The sequence below is a fragment of the Pithys albifrons genome, chromosome 6, assembly GCF_047495875.1.
Source record: "Pithys albifrons albifrons isolate INPA30051 chromosome 6, PitAlb_v1, whole genome shotgun sequence".
NCBI lineage: Eukaryota > Metazoa > Chordata > Aves > Passeriformes > Thamnophilidae > Pithys > Pithys albifrons.
In genome coordinates this window covers 2904548-2920688 of record NC_092463.1, presented here as the reverse complement: position 1 = coordinate 2920688, position 16141 = coordinate 2904548, and the positions used below count along the sequence as shown (strand labels likewise).

Sequence of the window (16141 nt, the reverse complement as noted above, 5' to 3'; positions counted from 1 at the left end):
AAGTGGATTGTTTTTCTCTGGTTTGTGTGGCTTAATTTAGTTGAGTTTAATTTGACTTTCGCTGCAATTCAGCCCCTTCAGGGGCAAGGCTTGTAGTGCTGCCTGTGCTCTGAGAGGCATCTGGATAAAGGGAGTCTGGGGATTTCATCCCACTTATGGAAAAAACCACCCAGACATTCCGTGTCTGTTGACTCTGTGTCTCCAGTGGCCCTTTTGATTGGCCTTGGAGTAACGCTTGGCTCCATCACTGCTGCCTCCTCTTCCTCCTGCTTCAGCTCTGGGTACCACTCACAGGGACATTCACTGCACTGCACACCCACTGAGCCCATTTTTGGGTGGTTTTGCTTCATCAGCAAATCACTAAGTCAACAAGTGCTTGTATTTTCCACCCAGAATTTGGGAAGTCTCCAGCAAAGCCCCTGCCAGGGACAGCCCCAGTTGATGCTGGGCCTGCAGGACTCACTGAGTATCTCAGAAGGCTTTGTGGGATGTCCTGACAAAGCTGCAGGACTCCCTGAGTATCTCAGAAGGCTTTGTGGGATGTCCTGACAAAGCTGCAGGACTCCCTGAGTATCTCAGAAGGCTTTGTGAGATGTCCTGACAAAGCTGCAGGGCCCCAGCAGTAAGTGGAGAGCTTGGCTTTTGCCCAAATAAATATTTAAGTTCCTGGGCATCTGAAGAACCCATAATAAAATGTTCTGAATGTACAAACCTGGTAAACTGTGCTGAGGGGTGAGGACCTGCCCCATCAGATACTGCCCAGAGTCCAGTTCAACCACAGCCTTATCTCCAGGCACTTCACAAGTTATGCAAGTCTTTTTTTTTTTGGTTTGGGTGGGTTTTTTTCCCTCTGGTCTGTTTTGCAAAACTTTATCTCAAGTGAAGAGAAGTGAGATATTTAATTCTGTAAACTTACACCGTGACAAACGATCCGCAGAATTGTCTCCTTCCAAAGAAAAATACTCTTTTTTGTTGTTGTTCTTAAGTCTGGAATGGAAGAAAAATGGGGTTTGAGGTCTCATTTTTCTAAGGCTCATCACAGTGATGCAGAAGGGCTGTCATTTTTATGAGTCATTGGTTTGAGGCAGCAGTGATCTAGGGCAGAGATATCCCACTTCCCAGAGATATCCCACTTCAAAACACGTTTCCTGACAGAGGGTGGCTGGATCAGCATTAAAGAGAGGATTTCCCCTAAATGCTGTCTGTGCAACAAGTAAAATTAGGGAGTTTTTGTGGTTCAAGGGCTAGTGTTGAACCAGCCCTCTGGCCTTGAAGGGAGCCAGTAATTGAGTGGGAATTTGGATGCTGAAAGCTTCTTTGGAGCATTAGTTTTCCTTCTATATCAAAATTTTCTTTATATTTCAAATGATTTTCTGTACATATCAGAACTGAATGTTGAAACTAGTGTGATTTCCCATAATCTTAATTTTTGGGGAAGTTGGTAAACACTCAGACAGCCCCTTCCAGTCAATGACTTTGTATCCCATATGTGGGTGATGTCAGAAATGCATAAATCTAATTCCTTGTGGGAGGAAAAACGCATCCCTTGGAGCACCAGAATCATCACTGTGTGTCCCCTGACCCCTTCCTGAGCTGCCTGGTGAGGTCTGGGGACTCTACATCTTGGACAAGAACTAAAATCACCCCTGAGACACGTGGCTTTCACTCCCATCCCTTCCCACCAGTGCTTTCCAGTGCCCAGAAAAGCTGTGGCTGCCCCATCCCTGGAAGTGTCCAAGGCCAGGCTGGACAGGACTTGGAGCAACCTGGACTGGTGGGAGGTGTCTCTGCCCATGGCAGGTCTTGGAATGAGATGGACTTTACAGTCCATTCCAACCCAAACCATTCTGGGATTCCCATCACAACACATCTTGGGGGTTAAAGATGCAGCAGCTGCAAGATTTACTTGGTGCATTTTAGTGGAAAAGAGCACAAATTGGGAATTTTGCACCCTCTGAGGCAGATATTTTTTTTAAAGACCTTTTTTTGGGGGTGCAGATGGTGCTGTGCTCTGTGAAGAAAGAGGGTTTTAATCCCAGCTCTGCTGTTTGTGTCTGGGTGGAAAATAAATGGGAACAGCTGGGCTGGACAAGCTGTTCAGGGGCTGAATGAGGAATGGGGATTACACAGGAAAAGGTTTCCCTTCAGCCAGAGGCAACACAGGCACAAGTAGGTTCCTGCAGGCTCTTGCAGGCAAATGGAAGAGAAAAGGCTGTAGGGACTCAAATGGCTTCATCCAAGAGTGGGGAAAATTTCTCTTGGAGGTTGAAAGCTGCCTTTGTGGTTGTATTTTGAGCTCTGGAACTCTTCCTTCCGGGCTCAGGCACGACTTGTAATCTCTTTTCCATAGAATCATGGAATGGTTTGGGTTGGAAGGGACATTAAAGACCATCCAGTTCCACCCCTTGCCATGGGCAGGGACACCTTCCACCAGCCCAGGTTGCTCCAAGCCCTGTCCAACCTGGCCTTGGACACTTCCAGGGATGGGGCAGCCACAGCTTATCAGGGCAACCTGTGCCCACCCTCACAGCCAGGAATTCCTTCCCAATATCCCATCTAACCCTGCCCTGTCAGTTTGAAGCCATTCCCTGTGTCCTGTCCCTCCAGGCCCTTGTCCCCAGTCCCTCTCCAGCTCTCTTGGACCCCCTTTAGGCACTGGAAGGGTCTCTAAGTTTTCCTTGGAGCCTTCTCTTCTCCAGGCCGAGCACCCCCAGTGAGTTTGTAAAGTCTTGGTAGGTTCATCAGGTGTTGGGAAGGAATTTTCCTCCCATCCCTGGGAGCCGTGCTGGGCTGCAGGGATGCTCCAGCATCCCAAGGACACGCTGCCTGTGCCATACCCCGCAGCCACGTGCCCTTTGGAAGCAGCTGCCTGTCTCCTTGTAACCCTCTGACATCCTCAGGAACAACTGAGGAACTATAAAAAGTCTCTTTGAAATCAGATGGTCAAGCCTTGGGCCGACTCCAAGAGATTGCTGCTTCCAGGAGCCGGGCTTGGCCCGGAGCCTTTCTCCAGCCTCCCTGAGTGCTTCCAGCTGAGAGGCTCCATCAGTTGCTAATGCACCATAAATAAACAGCAGAGCCTCAACCTTGCTCCAAAATACCAGGGGAACTCCTCGGTTCGGGCTCTGCTGCCTGTTGTCCCCCGCACTGACCCCGGTTGTCCCAGCAGATTTTTGTTCCATGAGGTAAGCTGGCTGGGAGAAGTGGGAATGTGTGGAGCTGGCTGGATTCAGGCTCTAGGTATTTATTGCTAGAAATGGTCAAAAAGTTGGGCAGTGCAACCGGTGGGTGCAGGGATGGGGTTGAGTGGGATGATGTGGATGTGGTAATAATTAATTGGTGTTAAGTTAAAGCTGAAATTAAATGAAGCTTATCTCTGAAAAGAAATAGATACATATTATATGAATATAAATATAATTATAATATATTGTATATAAAATATTTTATAAAATATAATATATAATAATATATAAAATATATAATAATATAGAATATATAAATAAAAATAATAAATTCAAGCATCTTTACATGTAAGATATTATATATGATGTATGTGATATATTTTAATGTATTTTATCTATTTATATATAAATAGATATAAAAATATCTGTCTTTTAAATAGATTGTATATATTATAGATTATATATAGGTTATATATAGGTTATATTATATTATATGACATGACATGACATGACATGACATTATATGTAGATTCCAAATCTCTGCATATTAATAATATGTGAATCTATATATTTTTGACCCCAAAATGTTCAAGGCCAAATTGGACAGGGCTTGGAGCAACCTGGTCTGGTGGAAGGTGTTCCTGCCCATGGAATAAGATGGGATTTAGGGTTCCTTCCAACCCAAACTGCTCTGGGATTCTCTGAAATGATTGAAATAATTATATATAAATATCTAAACAAAGCTTGAATGAGATAATTCTTATATATAGATAAATTTGTAAATATTATATGTAAGTTAATATAAGTATAGAAATAAAGCTGTGCTGGATGATGATCTGCAATATAACATATGGTTGGATCCAGATGTGCACAACCTCTGGATTCAGGAATGGCAGGACCAGTGGGATCCATCCCTGGAAGTCACCTGGATGGGGCAAGTTCCCAGTCAGATATTTCCCAGCTTATTTGCAGTAAGGAAGAAGAGGCTGGGTGGGAGAGCCTGAGCTGGCACAGCCACATCTGCCCTGGGGGTGTGTCCTGCCCAGGTCACGGGCTGGGCACCAAATTCCAGGTTTAATTCTAATCCCACTCCTGGGTCCCACCAGCACGTGGAGAAATCCCAGCCCTGTAATTCCCTTCCTTAGGATGATGGCTTATTGTCTCCTTCAGCATTCCTCAGGGTGGGAAAATACAGCCTGGCTGCTCCAGTTCCTTTGGCTCCTGAGCATCCCTGGCTCAGGGATGGGATGAGGGGCTGCTTTCCTTAGGGAATGCCAAAGGCAGAGCTTTGCACATCTCTGTGTAGCTGAGCATTTTGGGTGATATGTGGGAAAAACAGAGCGAGGAGCAGCACAGGGGCTTGGGCATGGACATGGACAACCAACAGCAGGGGAGATTCCAGAACTCCTTCCAGCCTCAGGCACATGGAATAATTTCTTTCCATAGAATCATCATAGAATCATAGGATGGTTTGGGTTGGAAGGGACTGTAAAGGCCATCTCATTCCACTCCCTGCAATGGACAGGGACACCTCCCACCAGCCCAGGTTGTTCTAAGCCTCATCCAACCTGGACACTCCCAGGGATGGGGCAGCCACAGCTTCTCTGCCCAACCTGTGCCAGGGCCTGCCCACCCTCAACAGCCAAGGATTCCTTCCCAATGTCCCATCTAACCCTGCCCTCTGGTACTGGGAAGCCATTCCCTGTGTCCTGTCCCTCCATCCCTTGTCCCCAGTCCCTCTCCAGCTCTCCTGGAGCCCCTTTAGGCACTGGAAGGGGCTCTCAGGTCTCCTTGGAGCTTTCTCTTCTCCAGGCTGAACCCCCCCAGCTCTCTAATAATTTTTTTCCCAATCCAAGCTGTATTTCCAAGCTCTCCAGCCTTTCTGCAGCCTTTCCCCACTGCAGTGGGATGGCTCCATGCCCAGGGCAGTGCTTTTCCAGGTCACTTCCCACAGCTGGAGGGAGCCCAGTTTAGAGCAGACGGAGGGGTTTCCCCCCTCCTGGATTTCCCTGTGCCAGTTAGGGACCCCTGGCCCTGCTCCAGCCCCTTGGAGGTCTCAGTGGTACAATGGACAGTGGGTTTTGCTTTCCCAGGGAGCTCCTTCCCACTTGGAAGCAGCTGCAGCAGACCCAAAGAACCACCTTTGTGGGAAATAACCCTAAAATTCTCTTTTCCATTGCTCCCCATCTTCCCATGGCTTCAAACAGCAACACACTGGGGTGCTCCTCGTTTTAAATGGTCTTTAAATAATTCAGGCTTGTCCTGGGCAGGGAAATGGGAGAGATTTGCTGTGAAAAGGAAACACTTCAGCCAAAATCTCTTTAAAAATTGGGTGCCTTAAATATAGGCTTTAAGGTCCACCTGGCTTAACTCTTGGATTGGCCTAAGTCTTGGATTGTCCCTATGGAAGTGGGGGAATCTGGCCTGTTACCTACATGGCTAAATAGGGGTTCATGTGCTGATTTCTATTTCAATTCCTATATCTATTTCTACTTCTATATTTTTATTATTTAGATATTATTTTGTATTATTATATTTATATATTATTTTGTATTGTATATCTATGTTGTGTATATATTATTTATAGTAATAATTTATATTATTTATATCAATATTTTATATTATTTGTGTTTATATTACTTACATTATCCATATTATTTATTTATATTTAATGGGTGAAAGTGGTACCAGGCTCTGTCACAGCCTCTACCAGTGCTTATATTTACATTTGAGTGGCTGTGCCTGGGAAATTCCACATTTTACCCAAATGTTTTGTTACCTTTCCAGCCAAGGATGGTGCTTGTTTCCCAACAGCCTTGCAGGGAAAATGTCCTCAACTTCATTTTTAACCATTGCAAAGCAGGAAAATCAGCCAAGGGAGGTTCTGCACATGGCTGGACGTTGTTCCTAATGGAAGGATATTCTGGTTTCCCTCTTTTTTTCCCCTTTTTTTCTCTCCTGCTGTTACAAAGGTGGTCCATTTTCTCCCCAGACATCAGGCATCCAGAAGAGCTCTCCCTGTTGAGGAAACCCAGAGATCCTTCAAAGAAAAAAAAGAAGAAATTGGACGATCAATGTGAAGACGACGCCTTCGAGCTGGAGGGTCCTCTGATCACACCAGGGTCTGGTGAGCCAGGAAACAAAACGGGAGAGGGGGGGAAATGCCACAGCAATGCCAGTCTGATTTAATTCCTTGAGGTCTGTGCAAGAAACAGACCCCAGAGAAATGGCACAAGTCCTGCAGGGCTGCAGCACTCGGGCACCGATGCATGTCTGGAGCTGTCACGCATTTCGGGGAGCAGAACCACACCAGGCTTCCTAAAATAAACCACGACACAAGTGTGACCACTTTATCACTCAGATCATGTTACTGGGAGGTTTTCTTTAGAAAAACGTTCCTAATGTCAAATTCCAGGTGTGTTTTGGGCTGTCTTATTCTGTATTTATAACCCAGCAAGAGCAGTGTTTTATAACTGGATTAGTGTTGCCTTATGTTAAGTGGGTGCCTATGGATTGTAATGCTAAAAAAATCCCTTTTATTGCTGGAGGGTGGTTTGCTGGTCTGAATACCAGAACCTGAGGAGCTTTGGGAAGAGAATTGCTGGTGGAGTAACATCCCTGATGGAATAACGTCCCTGATGGGGGAAGATTTCTTTCCTCAGGCAGAAAGTTGGTGCAGGTGTTTGCAAGCAGAGGGGTTTTCAGCTCTATTCTGTGGCTGCTGGAAATCTGCTGTTTGAAGGCAAATGGCAGGAGTTTAAACCATGATTTTGGCCAAGTGGGACCACTTTATCCCAACTGGATTTGCAGGGTCGGAGCGATGCCGGGCGGGAGAGACGTGTCTGGCTGCCAGAGCTCTTAGGTTTGAATCCAAGAGTAGCAGGGCAGTTTTAATTAAAAAAAATACTTTGGAATTCAGTGAACTTGTATTAATTGGTGTTAAATTAACTGAAGGGAAGGACATGGAGTGTGGTTGATGCCAGTGGTGGTGCTGGACTTGCAGGCAGAAAGGTTTTTGCACCATGGAATCCACACCAAACCATCAGAACAGATCTTAGCAAGGGAAAATAATCCTTCATTTGCTCTGATCCTGCTCTTTCTCCTCTCAGTTACTTAAAAGACTTCTGGGCTCATCCTCTCCCACTCCTGGCTCAGGGAATTTTCCCTGCATCAGGCAAGGCTCCAGCCAATTTTCATTTCCATTTGGCATTTTCATCTCGAAAGTCTGTCCTGAGCCTTTCCAAAAGTCAGTGTTCACAGAGAGCATCTCTGCTGGATTAATAGGAAATACTTGGCCTGCTCTGGGGGAAATGCAGACAAAAGAGATTCATTTTAATTATTTATTGCTCTTTCAGTGAGTCACTTTGCTGGCTTTGCTTTGTGAATGAAGTCACTTGCAGCAGGTTGAATTCCCGCGTCTTCAGGTGCCATTCGATAAAAGTCATGGTTTTAATCTGAATAAACTGTTTCTAGCCTTGTTCCAACATCAGCCTGTGTGCTGAATGTTTCTGGAAAAGGAGTTAATAATTCAGGATGTGCTGATTTCAGTGTGCTGGGTGTGTTTTGTCACTGAGCATCCCAAACCTGGCAGTGAAACGGAGCTGCCAATACACCCACAGGTCATTGTTGCCCAACACTTTCCATTAGAAGACCTGTATTCACTTGTTTGTAGAAATTAGCCAAATTTGTAGCTATTTCTGCTGGAACTTTCCATGACATTGCCTGGCCTTGGGCAAATTTTTTAAGGGAAGGTTCCTTTGAGATGTTTGAGGTGTTTGGAGAAGGTGATGGGAACAGTGGAGGGGAAGTTTTGCTCTGTTGGAGCAGACAATCAGAGGAATGCAGAGAGAAATCCATGGAAAAACTTGCCCAATTTGGGGCAAGAAGTGGGATTTTCTTTTGTTGGTCCAGCTGGTGCTCAGCCCTGGGAGCTTGAACCACATGAAGGCCAAGATTGGCACATTGTGAGGACGGGTGGGGAGGAGACAGGAGCATCCTTTGGGATGTGGTTGATGGATGGTGATGGAGGTTCTTGTTGGACTGCTCTGCTCCAGTGTTGTAGCAGCCCATGGGGAGAGCACCTTTCTGCTGCTTTTATAAGCATAAAATCATAGGATATCTCAAGTTGGAAGGGACTACCAGGATCATCAAGTCCAACTTCCAAAGTGTAAGTACATGGTCTGAGTACCTGGCAAATCATCCCTGGCCTTCTCCTTGCAAGTGTGAAGCTTGAAGGGGGAGATTTCAACCCCTCACCAGTTCTGCTGCTTGTTTGCTCATGGCTGGATCTGGTCTGTCTTGATGGAGGTTCCCACAGTGCTCACTGGTCCCATCCAGACTGGAATGCTGGGATGGTCATTGGTCCCATCCAGACTGGGATGCTGGGATGGTCATTGGTGCCATCCAGACCAGGATTCCGGCAAAACCTGCAGGAGCATTAAGAGCAACCTGGTGGTTTTCTTGTTGGATGGTTTTCCATCCTGTCAGGCAGTTTAGAATTCCATTTCCCTATTATTTGGTGTTTCCCAGGCATGATGTTGGCAGTCATGGGCTGCTGATTCACACTGTGCCTCCTACTCCTTGAGATACCCATCGTGAAAAATTAGGGTTTGGAAAAGTTTTTTATTGGTTTGGACTTTTCCACTGTGGCTCAGCTTTGTGCCATTCCTTGTGCAGTGAGGGAGGAGGGATGATCTGGAGTGAGGAGGTGCTTTGGAGCAGCAAGAGGTGGCACAAATGACCCTGTCTGTGACATCTCAACGCTGTCACACCTTCAGCACCCTCAGCAGTGCTTTGGGAGGGAGGGTTTGGGTGCAATGAGTTGCATGTCTGAACAGTCTCATGATGTGAGAAGGACACAGAGCTTTCCCAAAAATCCAGATTGTTGTTGGACCTTGCAGATCCTGGTGGGCAGATTTATGTCTGGCAGATGCTGCTGAGTGAGCTCATTGCCCAGTGTGTGTATGCAGTGGAATTCCTGGCTTTAGGATATGATGGTTGATTCTCCCTTACTTTGAAAATCTGGATTTTATATCAATGTTCTTGTGAGATGAACAGGGGATGTTTCGTAGAGTGGTTTGGGTTGGAAGGGACCTTAAAGCCCATCCAGTCCCAACCACTGCCGCGGACAGGGACACCTTCCACTCTCCCAGGTTGCTCCAAGCCCCATCCAGCCTGTTTGGGAACACTTCCAGGGATGAGGCAGCCCTCTGTTTAGCTCTCAGCTATTTTGGGATATGAGACACCAAGCTGGATTTGCTTCTTCAAATTATTAATTTTAAAAGGTTTGGGTGTGGGAGTTTTTTGTCTGCTTTGAGTACAAGCTTTGAAGGCCTGTGGGTAACGTGTGTTTCGGGATCAGTCCTGCTCCACATCGCACCACTCGCTCAGCACGTTAATCCCAAGTGTGTGTGGCCATCTCAGCAAAGCTTTTCCATGTGGGAAGTGCCGCCTTTCCGTGCTCGGCTGTTCTCGTAACGTGGATAAAATAACGGGAATCATCACACTCGGGTCGCTTTGCTGCCGAGTCCACCAGCGCCGCTGCCAACACTCCATCTGGGTGGTTCCACCTCACCTGAGCTGTTTTGCCTCCTCCTAAAAATGCCCATTTTTGGCTTCTGTCCTTTCCTGCTCTCCGGGTGACTTTCTCTCGCCTTCTCACTTCCCTCCTTTCTTTTCCCTCTCCATAGGCACCGATATTCTTTACATCGGCCCCGTCAAAGGTGAGCTCCACCTCAGTAGGACTTTTGCCCTCTGCCTCTGGTCTCTTTGGCTGCACCCTTAGTTTATTTTCCTGCTCCTCTAAAACCTTTGACTTCCAAAATCTTTAAGCAACAGGTAATACCGGTAAGTTGGGGGCCACTCATGTCCCAGGTGCCACAGAAACTCAGGGGGCAGGATTTTCCCGGCATGGGAGACCCGTGTCTTTTCTCACCATGTGGGCTGGAATGAGTTTTCCATCAGTTTTGCTCTTGGAGAAGAGCCAAGAGAGAGAGGAGAGGGACAGCTTTCCGTGGGAGAACAAGCAGCGCAGTGTTTGCCCATTGTGGAAAGAGAACGGTGGAAAAAGGGAAAGTTTCCATCAGTTGATTTGGTTGGGAGCAGACAGAGCTTTGTCCCAAAGGTAACTCCTGGCTTTTATTCCCCTTGCTGGTAGGAAATATCTATTCAAGCCCAGGACTGTATAGCAAAACGATGACGCCGACGTACGACGCTCACGACGGCAGCCCCCTGTCACCCACCTCCGCCTGGTTCGGTGACAGCGCCCTGTCGGAAGGCAATCCGGGAATCCTGGCCGTGAGCCAGCCCGTCACCTCCCCAGAGTCCTTGGCAAAAATGTACAAGCCCCAGACGCTGCTCGACAAAGCCAAAATCAACCAAGGGTGAGTTCAGGTGTCCAGGATTTGTTTGGGTTTTCTTTCCCTGCTGATTCCAAATTGTGTTCTCCAAAGCATCGTCGCGACTCAGCCAGAACATTTTGTGTGTGTTATCCCATGTTGGCAATTCACAGGTGGCTGGATTCATCCCGATCCCTGATGGAGCAGGAGGTGAAAGAAAACGAGGCTTTGCTACTTCGGTTCAAGTACTACAGCTTTTTTGACCTGAATCCAAAGGTACTTGTTTCACTTGCATCTTACAGGGTTAGAGCAAAGGCATCCTGGATCTCTAACAGGCTTTTGTGTTGGTAAACCTTCCAAAAAATAAAACATGCCTGTCTGAATGGAGTTTGAAAATGGGCTGTGCAGGCATCAAATCCAGGATTTATGCTCTCTATATATCAGTTTTCTAATTGTTTAGGTGTTGCTCAAAATGCTCTGAGGGTTCTTAGAGCCACTTCTTGGCAGAGGATTTTCAGTCTCAGATTGAAACATTATGTTGAAATGAGAGATCTGAGAATCCCAGGATGGTTTGGGTTGGAAGGGACATTAAAGACCATCTGATTCCAACCCCCTGCCACGGCATGAGGTGGTTTGCCTTGAACTGGGCTCGTGCATTTTCCGACCGTGCCGTGTTTTCCGTGCTGTGCCGTAGTACGACGCCATCAGGATCAACCAGCTGTACGAGCAGTCCAAGTGGGCGATTCTGCTGGAGGAGATCGAGTGCACGGAGGAGGAGATGATGATGTTTGCGGCGCTGCAGGTACGAGGCAGCCCGAGGCACTGGTGCTGTGGGTTAAACTTGGGTTTGTGGCTTTGTGGATTTCTCCATTGGTTAACCTGATAAATGAAATTGTGGAGTCACAGAATAGTTTGGGTTGGAAGGGGCCTTAAAGACCATCTTGTTCCACCCCCTGCCATGGGCAGGGACACCTCCCACTATCCCAGATTGCTCCAAGCCCTGTCCAACCTGGCCTTGGACACTTCCAGAGAGTGGTTAGAACTAATTTATAAAGTCCAGGCTGTGTGCTGTGTTTAGGGAGACCTGTCCCTGTTCCTGACACCAGCTGGAAGTGGGACCTGCAGTTTTTCTGTCTTTTCCTCCTTTGCCATTTCCTTCTTCATCTTTCACTGGAAGAAAACTCCAGTGCCGAAGGAAGGGTTGCTGAAATGTGATTGTCAAGGGTTTCTTGAGGTTTTTTGTAGTAAAACCAGAGTCTCAATTTTCATTTCTGGTGCTCCTAAAATTCCAGTGCAAGGATTTTCAAGAGGACACTGTCAATTTTATTTAGCCAATTAAGCCACTGACTTTGCTTGCTTGACTAAGCTTCCCTTGGAAATTCCCATGACTAGTGTGGGGTTTTGGTTCACCAGAGTGCAGGAATGGAAATGTGTGGCTTAAAGTGAAGTCTCACAGAATCCTGGGATGGTTTGGGCTGGAAGGGACCTTAAATCTCATCCCATTCCACCCCCTGCCATGGGCAGGGACACCTCCCACTATCCCAGGTGGCTCCAAGCCCTGTCCAACCTGGCCTGGGACACTTCCAGGGATGGAGCAGCTACAGCTCCTCTGCCCAACCTGTGCCAGGGCCTCCCCATCCTCCCAGCCAAGAATTCCTTTCCAATATCCAATCCAAACCTTCAGCTTAAAATCATGTGTTCTAAGCCTCGCCTTGTCTTTGGTGGGAGCTTGGCCTTCTCCTACTGGCAGAAATTGGATGATTTCCCATCTCCTAATCCTCACTTGAGTTTATTAGATAATTAAAATACTTGCTGCTGATGATTTCTCATGAAAAAGGACTTGACCTCCTTTTACCAAACATGTTTTTATCGACCTTAACTTTCAGTTTTGCCCGTCTTAAACCCCCCCCAGTACATACACAGGGTGACTGAACTGTGTCTTCCTGGCCCTGTGCCCCCCAAACAGCTGGGGATGATCTGTGGGTTTCCCAGAACTATTTATTTCTCTGTTTTATGAAATCCTTGGTGTGATTTGGCATAAATGCTGTACCTGCAATTGACTTCTGTGGGACGGATGGCAGACATTTATTCCGTGTGGTCTGGCACGACTGGTCGCTGTAGGATGCAGGAATATCCCCCTCAGGAGCAGGGCTGTCTGCTCCAAGGGCCACTCCCAGGAAAACAAGGAGTGAAAACAGAAATATAATGACTCAGTTTACATCCAGGCACTCCAGGGTGGGTTGGGCACAGTCCTTCCTGTGAGATCTCTGGGATGTTGTGGTTTTCTGCAGCAAAAACAGATGCAAAGACACAGAGTCACAGAGTGGTGTGGGTTGGAAGGGATCTTAAAGCCCATCTTGTTCCACCCCCTGCCATGGGCAGGGACACCTCCCACCAGCCCAGGTTGCTCCAAGGCCTGTCCAACCTGGCTTTGGACACTTCCAGGGATGGGGCAGCCACAGCTTCTCTGCCCAACCTGTGCCAGGGCCTACCCACCCTCCCAGCCAAGAATTCCTTCCCAATATCCCATCTATCCCTGCCCTCTGGCAGTGGAAAACCATTCCCTCTTGTCCTGTCCCTCCATCCCTTGTCCCCAGTCCCTCTCCAGCCCTCCTGGAGCCCCTTTAGGCACTGGGAAGGCTTCCCCTGGTGGGAACAACACATCCAGCCAGGTTTGCACTGGGCAGAGCATTGCTGGGTATCAACTGAGGTGTTCCTGCCCCTCTGCTTGGCACTGGTGAGGCCACACCTGGATTACTGGGTCCAGTTCTGGGCTCCCCAGGGCTGGAGAGACATGGACATACTGGAGAGAGTCCAGTGAAGGGCCACAAGGATGATGAAGGTCCAGGAGCTTCTCTCCTGTTAGGAAGGCTGAGGATTGTTCATCCTGGAGAAGAGAAGGCCCTGGGAGATCTTGTGAAGTCCATAAATACCTGATGGGAGGCAGAAAACGAGGTGGACAGAGGTGCCCAGTGGCAGGACCAGAGGCCATGGACACAACCTGGAAAACAGGAAGTTCCCTCTGAACATCAGGAAACATTTTTTTACCCTGAGGGTGACTGAGCACTGGCAGAGGTTGCCCAGAGAGGTTGTGGTTTCTTCTGGATGTGGTCCTGGACAATTGCTCTTGGTGGAGCAGGGAGTAGGAGCAGGTGACCTTGAGAGGTCTGTTCCAAACTCAGCCAGTCTGTGATGCTGTGGAAAGAGCAGCTCTGCCCTGCGGGATCCAGAGAGATCGTTCAGGGATTGTACCCCCAACTCCCTGGTCTGAAAACATCCAGGATGGTCATTCCTGACTGAGCTGCACTGAGGCCTCAGCACCTGCTGCCTCTGCTCCACTTTTCCACTTGGCTTCCCAAACTTGTTGGCCATGTCGGGATGACCCCACGGGATGTGGTGGATCTCAGGAGCATCCCGGGGTAACTCTGTGCTTTGCCTTCCAGTACCACATCAACAAGCTGTCCATCATGTCCTCGGAAAACCACCTGAACAACAGCGACAAGGATGTGGATGAGGTGGATGCTGCACTCTCAGACCTGGAAATTACCTTGGAAGGTGGGAAGACATCCACGATCCTGGTAAGGGTTGCAGGCACACCATGGCAAGGTGGCTTGTGTGGCCCCTCCTTCCCTGCCTGGAAATTCTTCAAGACATCCAAACTTTTTTATTTCCTTCCTCTCCTTTTTATTTTTCCTACTTCTTTATGAGAAAGTTGCCCCCAGCCCAGTGAAGCAACACAAAACATAAACCCCAGTAATATTTTCTTTAAAACAGGTTTTATTTTAGATAGCAAGGGGTAGTTGTGGGGAGAGGGAACCCCAGGCAGCAGCTGGAGAAGTCCTGGAGGAGCCAGGATCTTACTGAACTCCCCCTACCTCAAGCCACCTTCCTGATGAAATAATGGAAAACTCAATTTAAATTAATTTGATTTCTGTCCTTACTTCTGCCTTTCCCAAATACTGAGTTCTCCACACTGAGGTTTCTCTCCCTCTGTTTCTAATTGACATTTTACAGCACCTAAAAGGGCTGCTGTGATTTTCAGAACTAATTTATTCTTATGAAACCTCATTTTTATTAGACTGGATTTTAGCCTATGTCTGTATTTCAGAGGATTCAGAGTTTTTATTCAGAAATGCTGTTTTAACACTGTTTTTCCACCTTTAAAAAATGTAAAGCTTTAAAATTAAAGTGCATTAAAGGGACTCAGTCCTGTCAGCCTTGGCCCAGCCCAGCTTTTGCAGGCATTTTTCATATTTATACCCTCTCTGAATTTCATTTTAAGTTCTTTCCAACCCTAAAATCCCTGAAATTTTCCGGTTTTACACTTCATATAATTTTTTTAAGTGTTTGTGAAGGGTCTTTTTGAAGTCCCCTCCATTCTTGGATGCTTTATGGGCATTGAGAGCAGCAGAGCTTTGCAACAGGAACCGGTGCCAGCCACGGAACCGACGACAAAATTCTATCACCGAGACATATTTTCTAATTTCTTTGCAAAACCAGATTTGAAACACATCACTAAGGAGCAAGCCCTGCCAGATAAGAGGGAAGAGGACAATGATTCATCCAAAAAAAACCCCATCCCTTTCCGTAGGGCTTGCAAGCAGGAGCCATTTCCAGATGCATTCGAGTAATTGAATACGGATAATGGGCAATTACTGGATTGTTTGTTTAGATTCTGCATTTTTTTTCCCCTGTGGTATCTATAAACAGTTCAGTGCAGACCGAAAGTAAACTGTCCTGCTACTGGAAGCTGCTGGAGCAATCCTTCTTTTTTCTATCCCTCGAAAACCCTTTAATTCCAGCTCCTGGGAATTGCAAGTGCCCTCCCAGTACATTTTCCTCGTGAAAAAATGGAATTTAAATCCAATATTTAAAACTCCAGGATGGGGGGAAAGACTTTCTAGACACAGAAGTCCCTTCCCTGATCAGTTCTTTGTGAAGGTGCATCTTTTCCTTTTGTTTGGAGCATAAGGAAGTAACTAAAGGAGGAGAAAATTCCAGTGTGAACATGAGCGGCTGTGACCTCGCGGTGGGAATTGGCTCCAGCAACAGCAGGAATTCCTCAAAGGAAAACAGAACCTTGTCCTCTGCTTTCCTGACAGCACTGCCATGGGTTTCTCACCACTTGCCTCTCCCAGGAGGTGGCTCTGAGGCTTTCTCGGGAGCAGCTTTGTGACCCCTAAGCCCCAGTTATTGCTCCCTTCCCTGCACCACATCCCTTCCCTCCTGGATGTTCTATCCCAGCTCCCAGAGTGAATGGAATAATCTTTGCTTTGCAGGGTGACATCACTTCCATCCCAGAGCTCGCTGACTACATTAAAGTCTTCAAGTAAGTGCTGATGGGAAGAGCTGCTCATGAAACTGGTAATGGCAATGAATAATTAATGGTCCTACCTCTTAATATCTATTTTTTTTAATCTCTTGGCCTTAAGAGATTCAATACTTGACGTTGATTTGTTCTTAAATACACAATTCAGGATGTTTTCCTGCTGGGAGAGTTTGCTGCATCCCATAGGTGTGTGCTGGGATGTTTCTTTAACACATTTAATGCCCAGGAGGCAACAAACCACCCTAAAATTCAGAGTGAAATCTCAAAACCCCCCTCAGATACTTCTCCTGGTT

The 16141-nt window shown here is 47.1% G+C and overlaps 1 protein-coding gene across 5 annotated transcripts in view; it reads left to right on the top strand.

The window, feature by feature from the left end:
• FERMT2 (FERM domain containing kindlin 2) overlaps positions 1 to 16141 on the top strand; it is a 56321-nt gene that overhangs the window by 29265 nt on the left and 10915 nt on the right. For 3 of the 5 annotated variants that reach the window (XM_071557231.1, XM_071557230.1, XM_071557234.1), the window contains 7 exons: positions 6175 to 6309; positions 9872 to 9904; positions 10339 to 10564; positions 10693 to 10795; positions 11214 to 11321; positions 13963 to 14097; positions 15799 to 15848. In XM_071557231.1, the coding sequence (XP_071413332.1) occupies positions 6175 to 6309; positions 9872 to 9904; positions 10339 to 10564; positions 10693 to 10795; positions 11214 to 11321; positions 13963 to 14097; positions 15799 to 15848 (790 nt within the window). The remainder of the gene's footprint in view (positions 1 to 6174; positions 6310 to 9871; positions 9905 to 10338; positions 10565 to 10692; positions 10796 to 11213; positions 11322 to 13962; positions 14098 to 15798; positions 15849 to 16141) is intronic. The other 2 variants (XM_071557233.1, XM_071557232.1) reach the window with 1 other exon arrangement.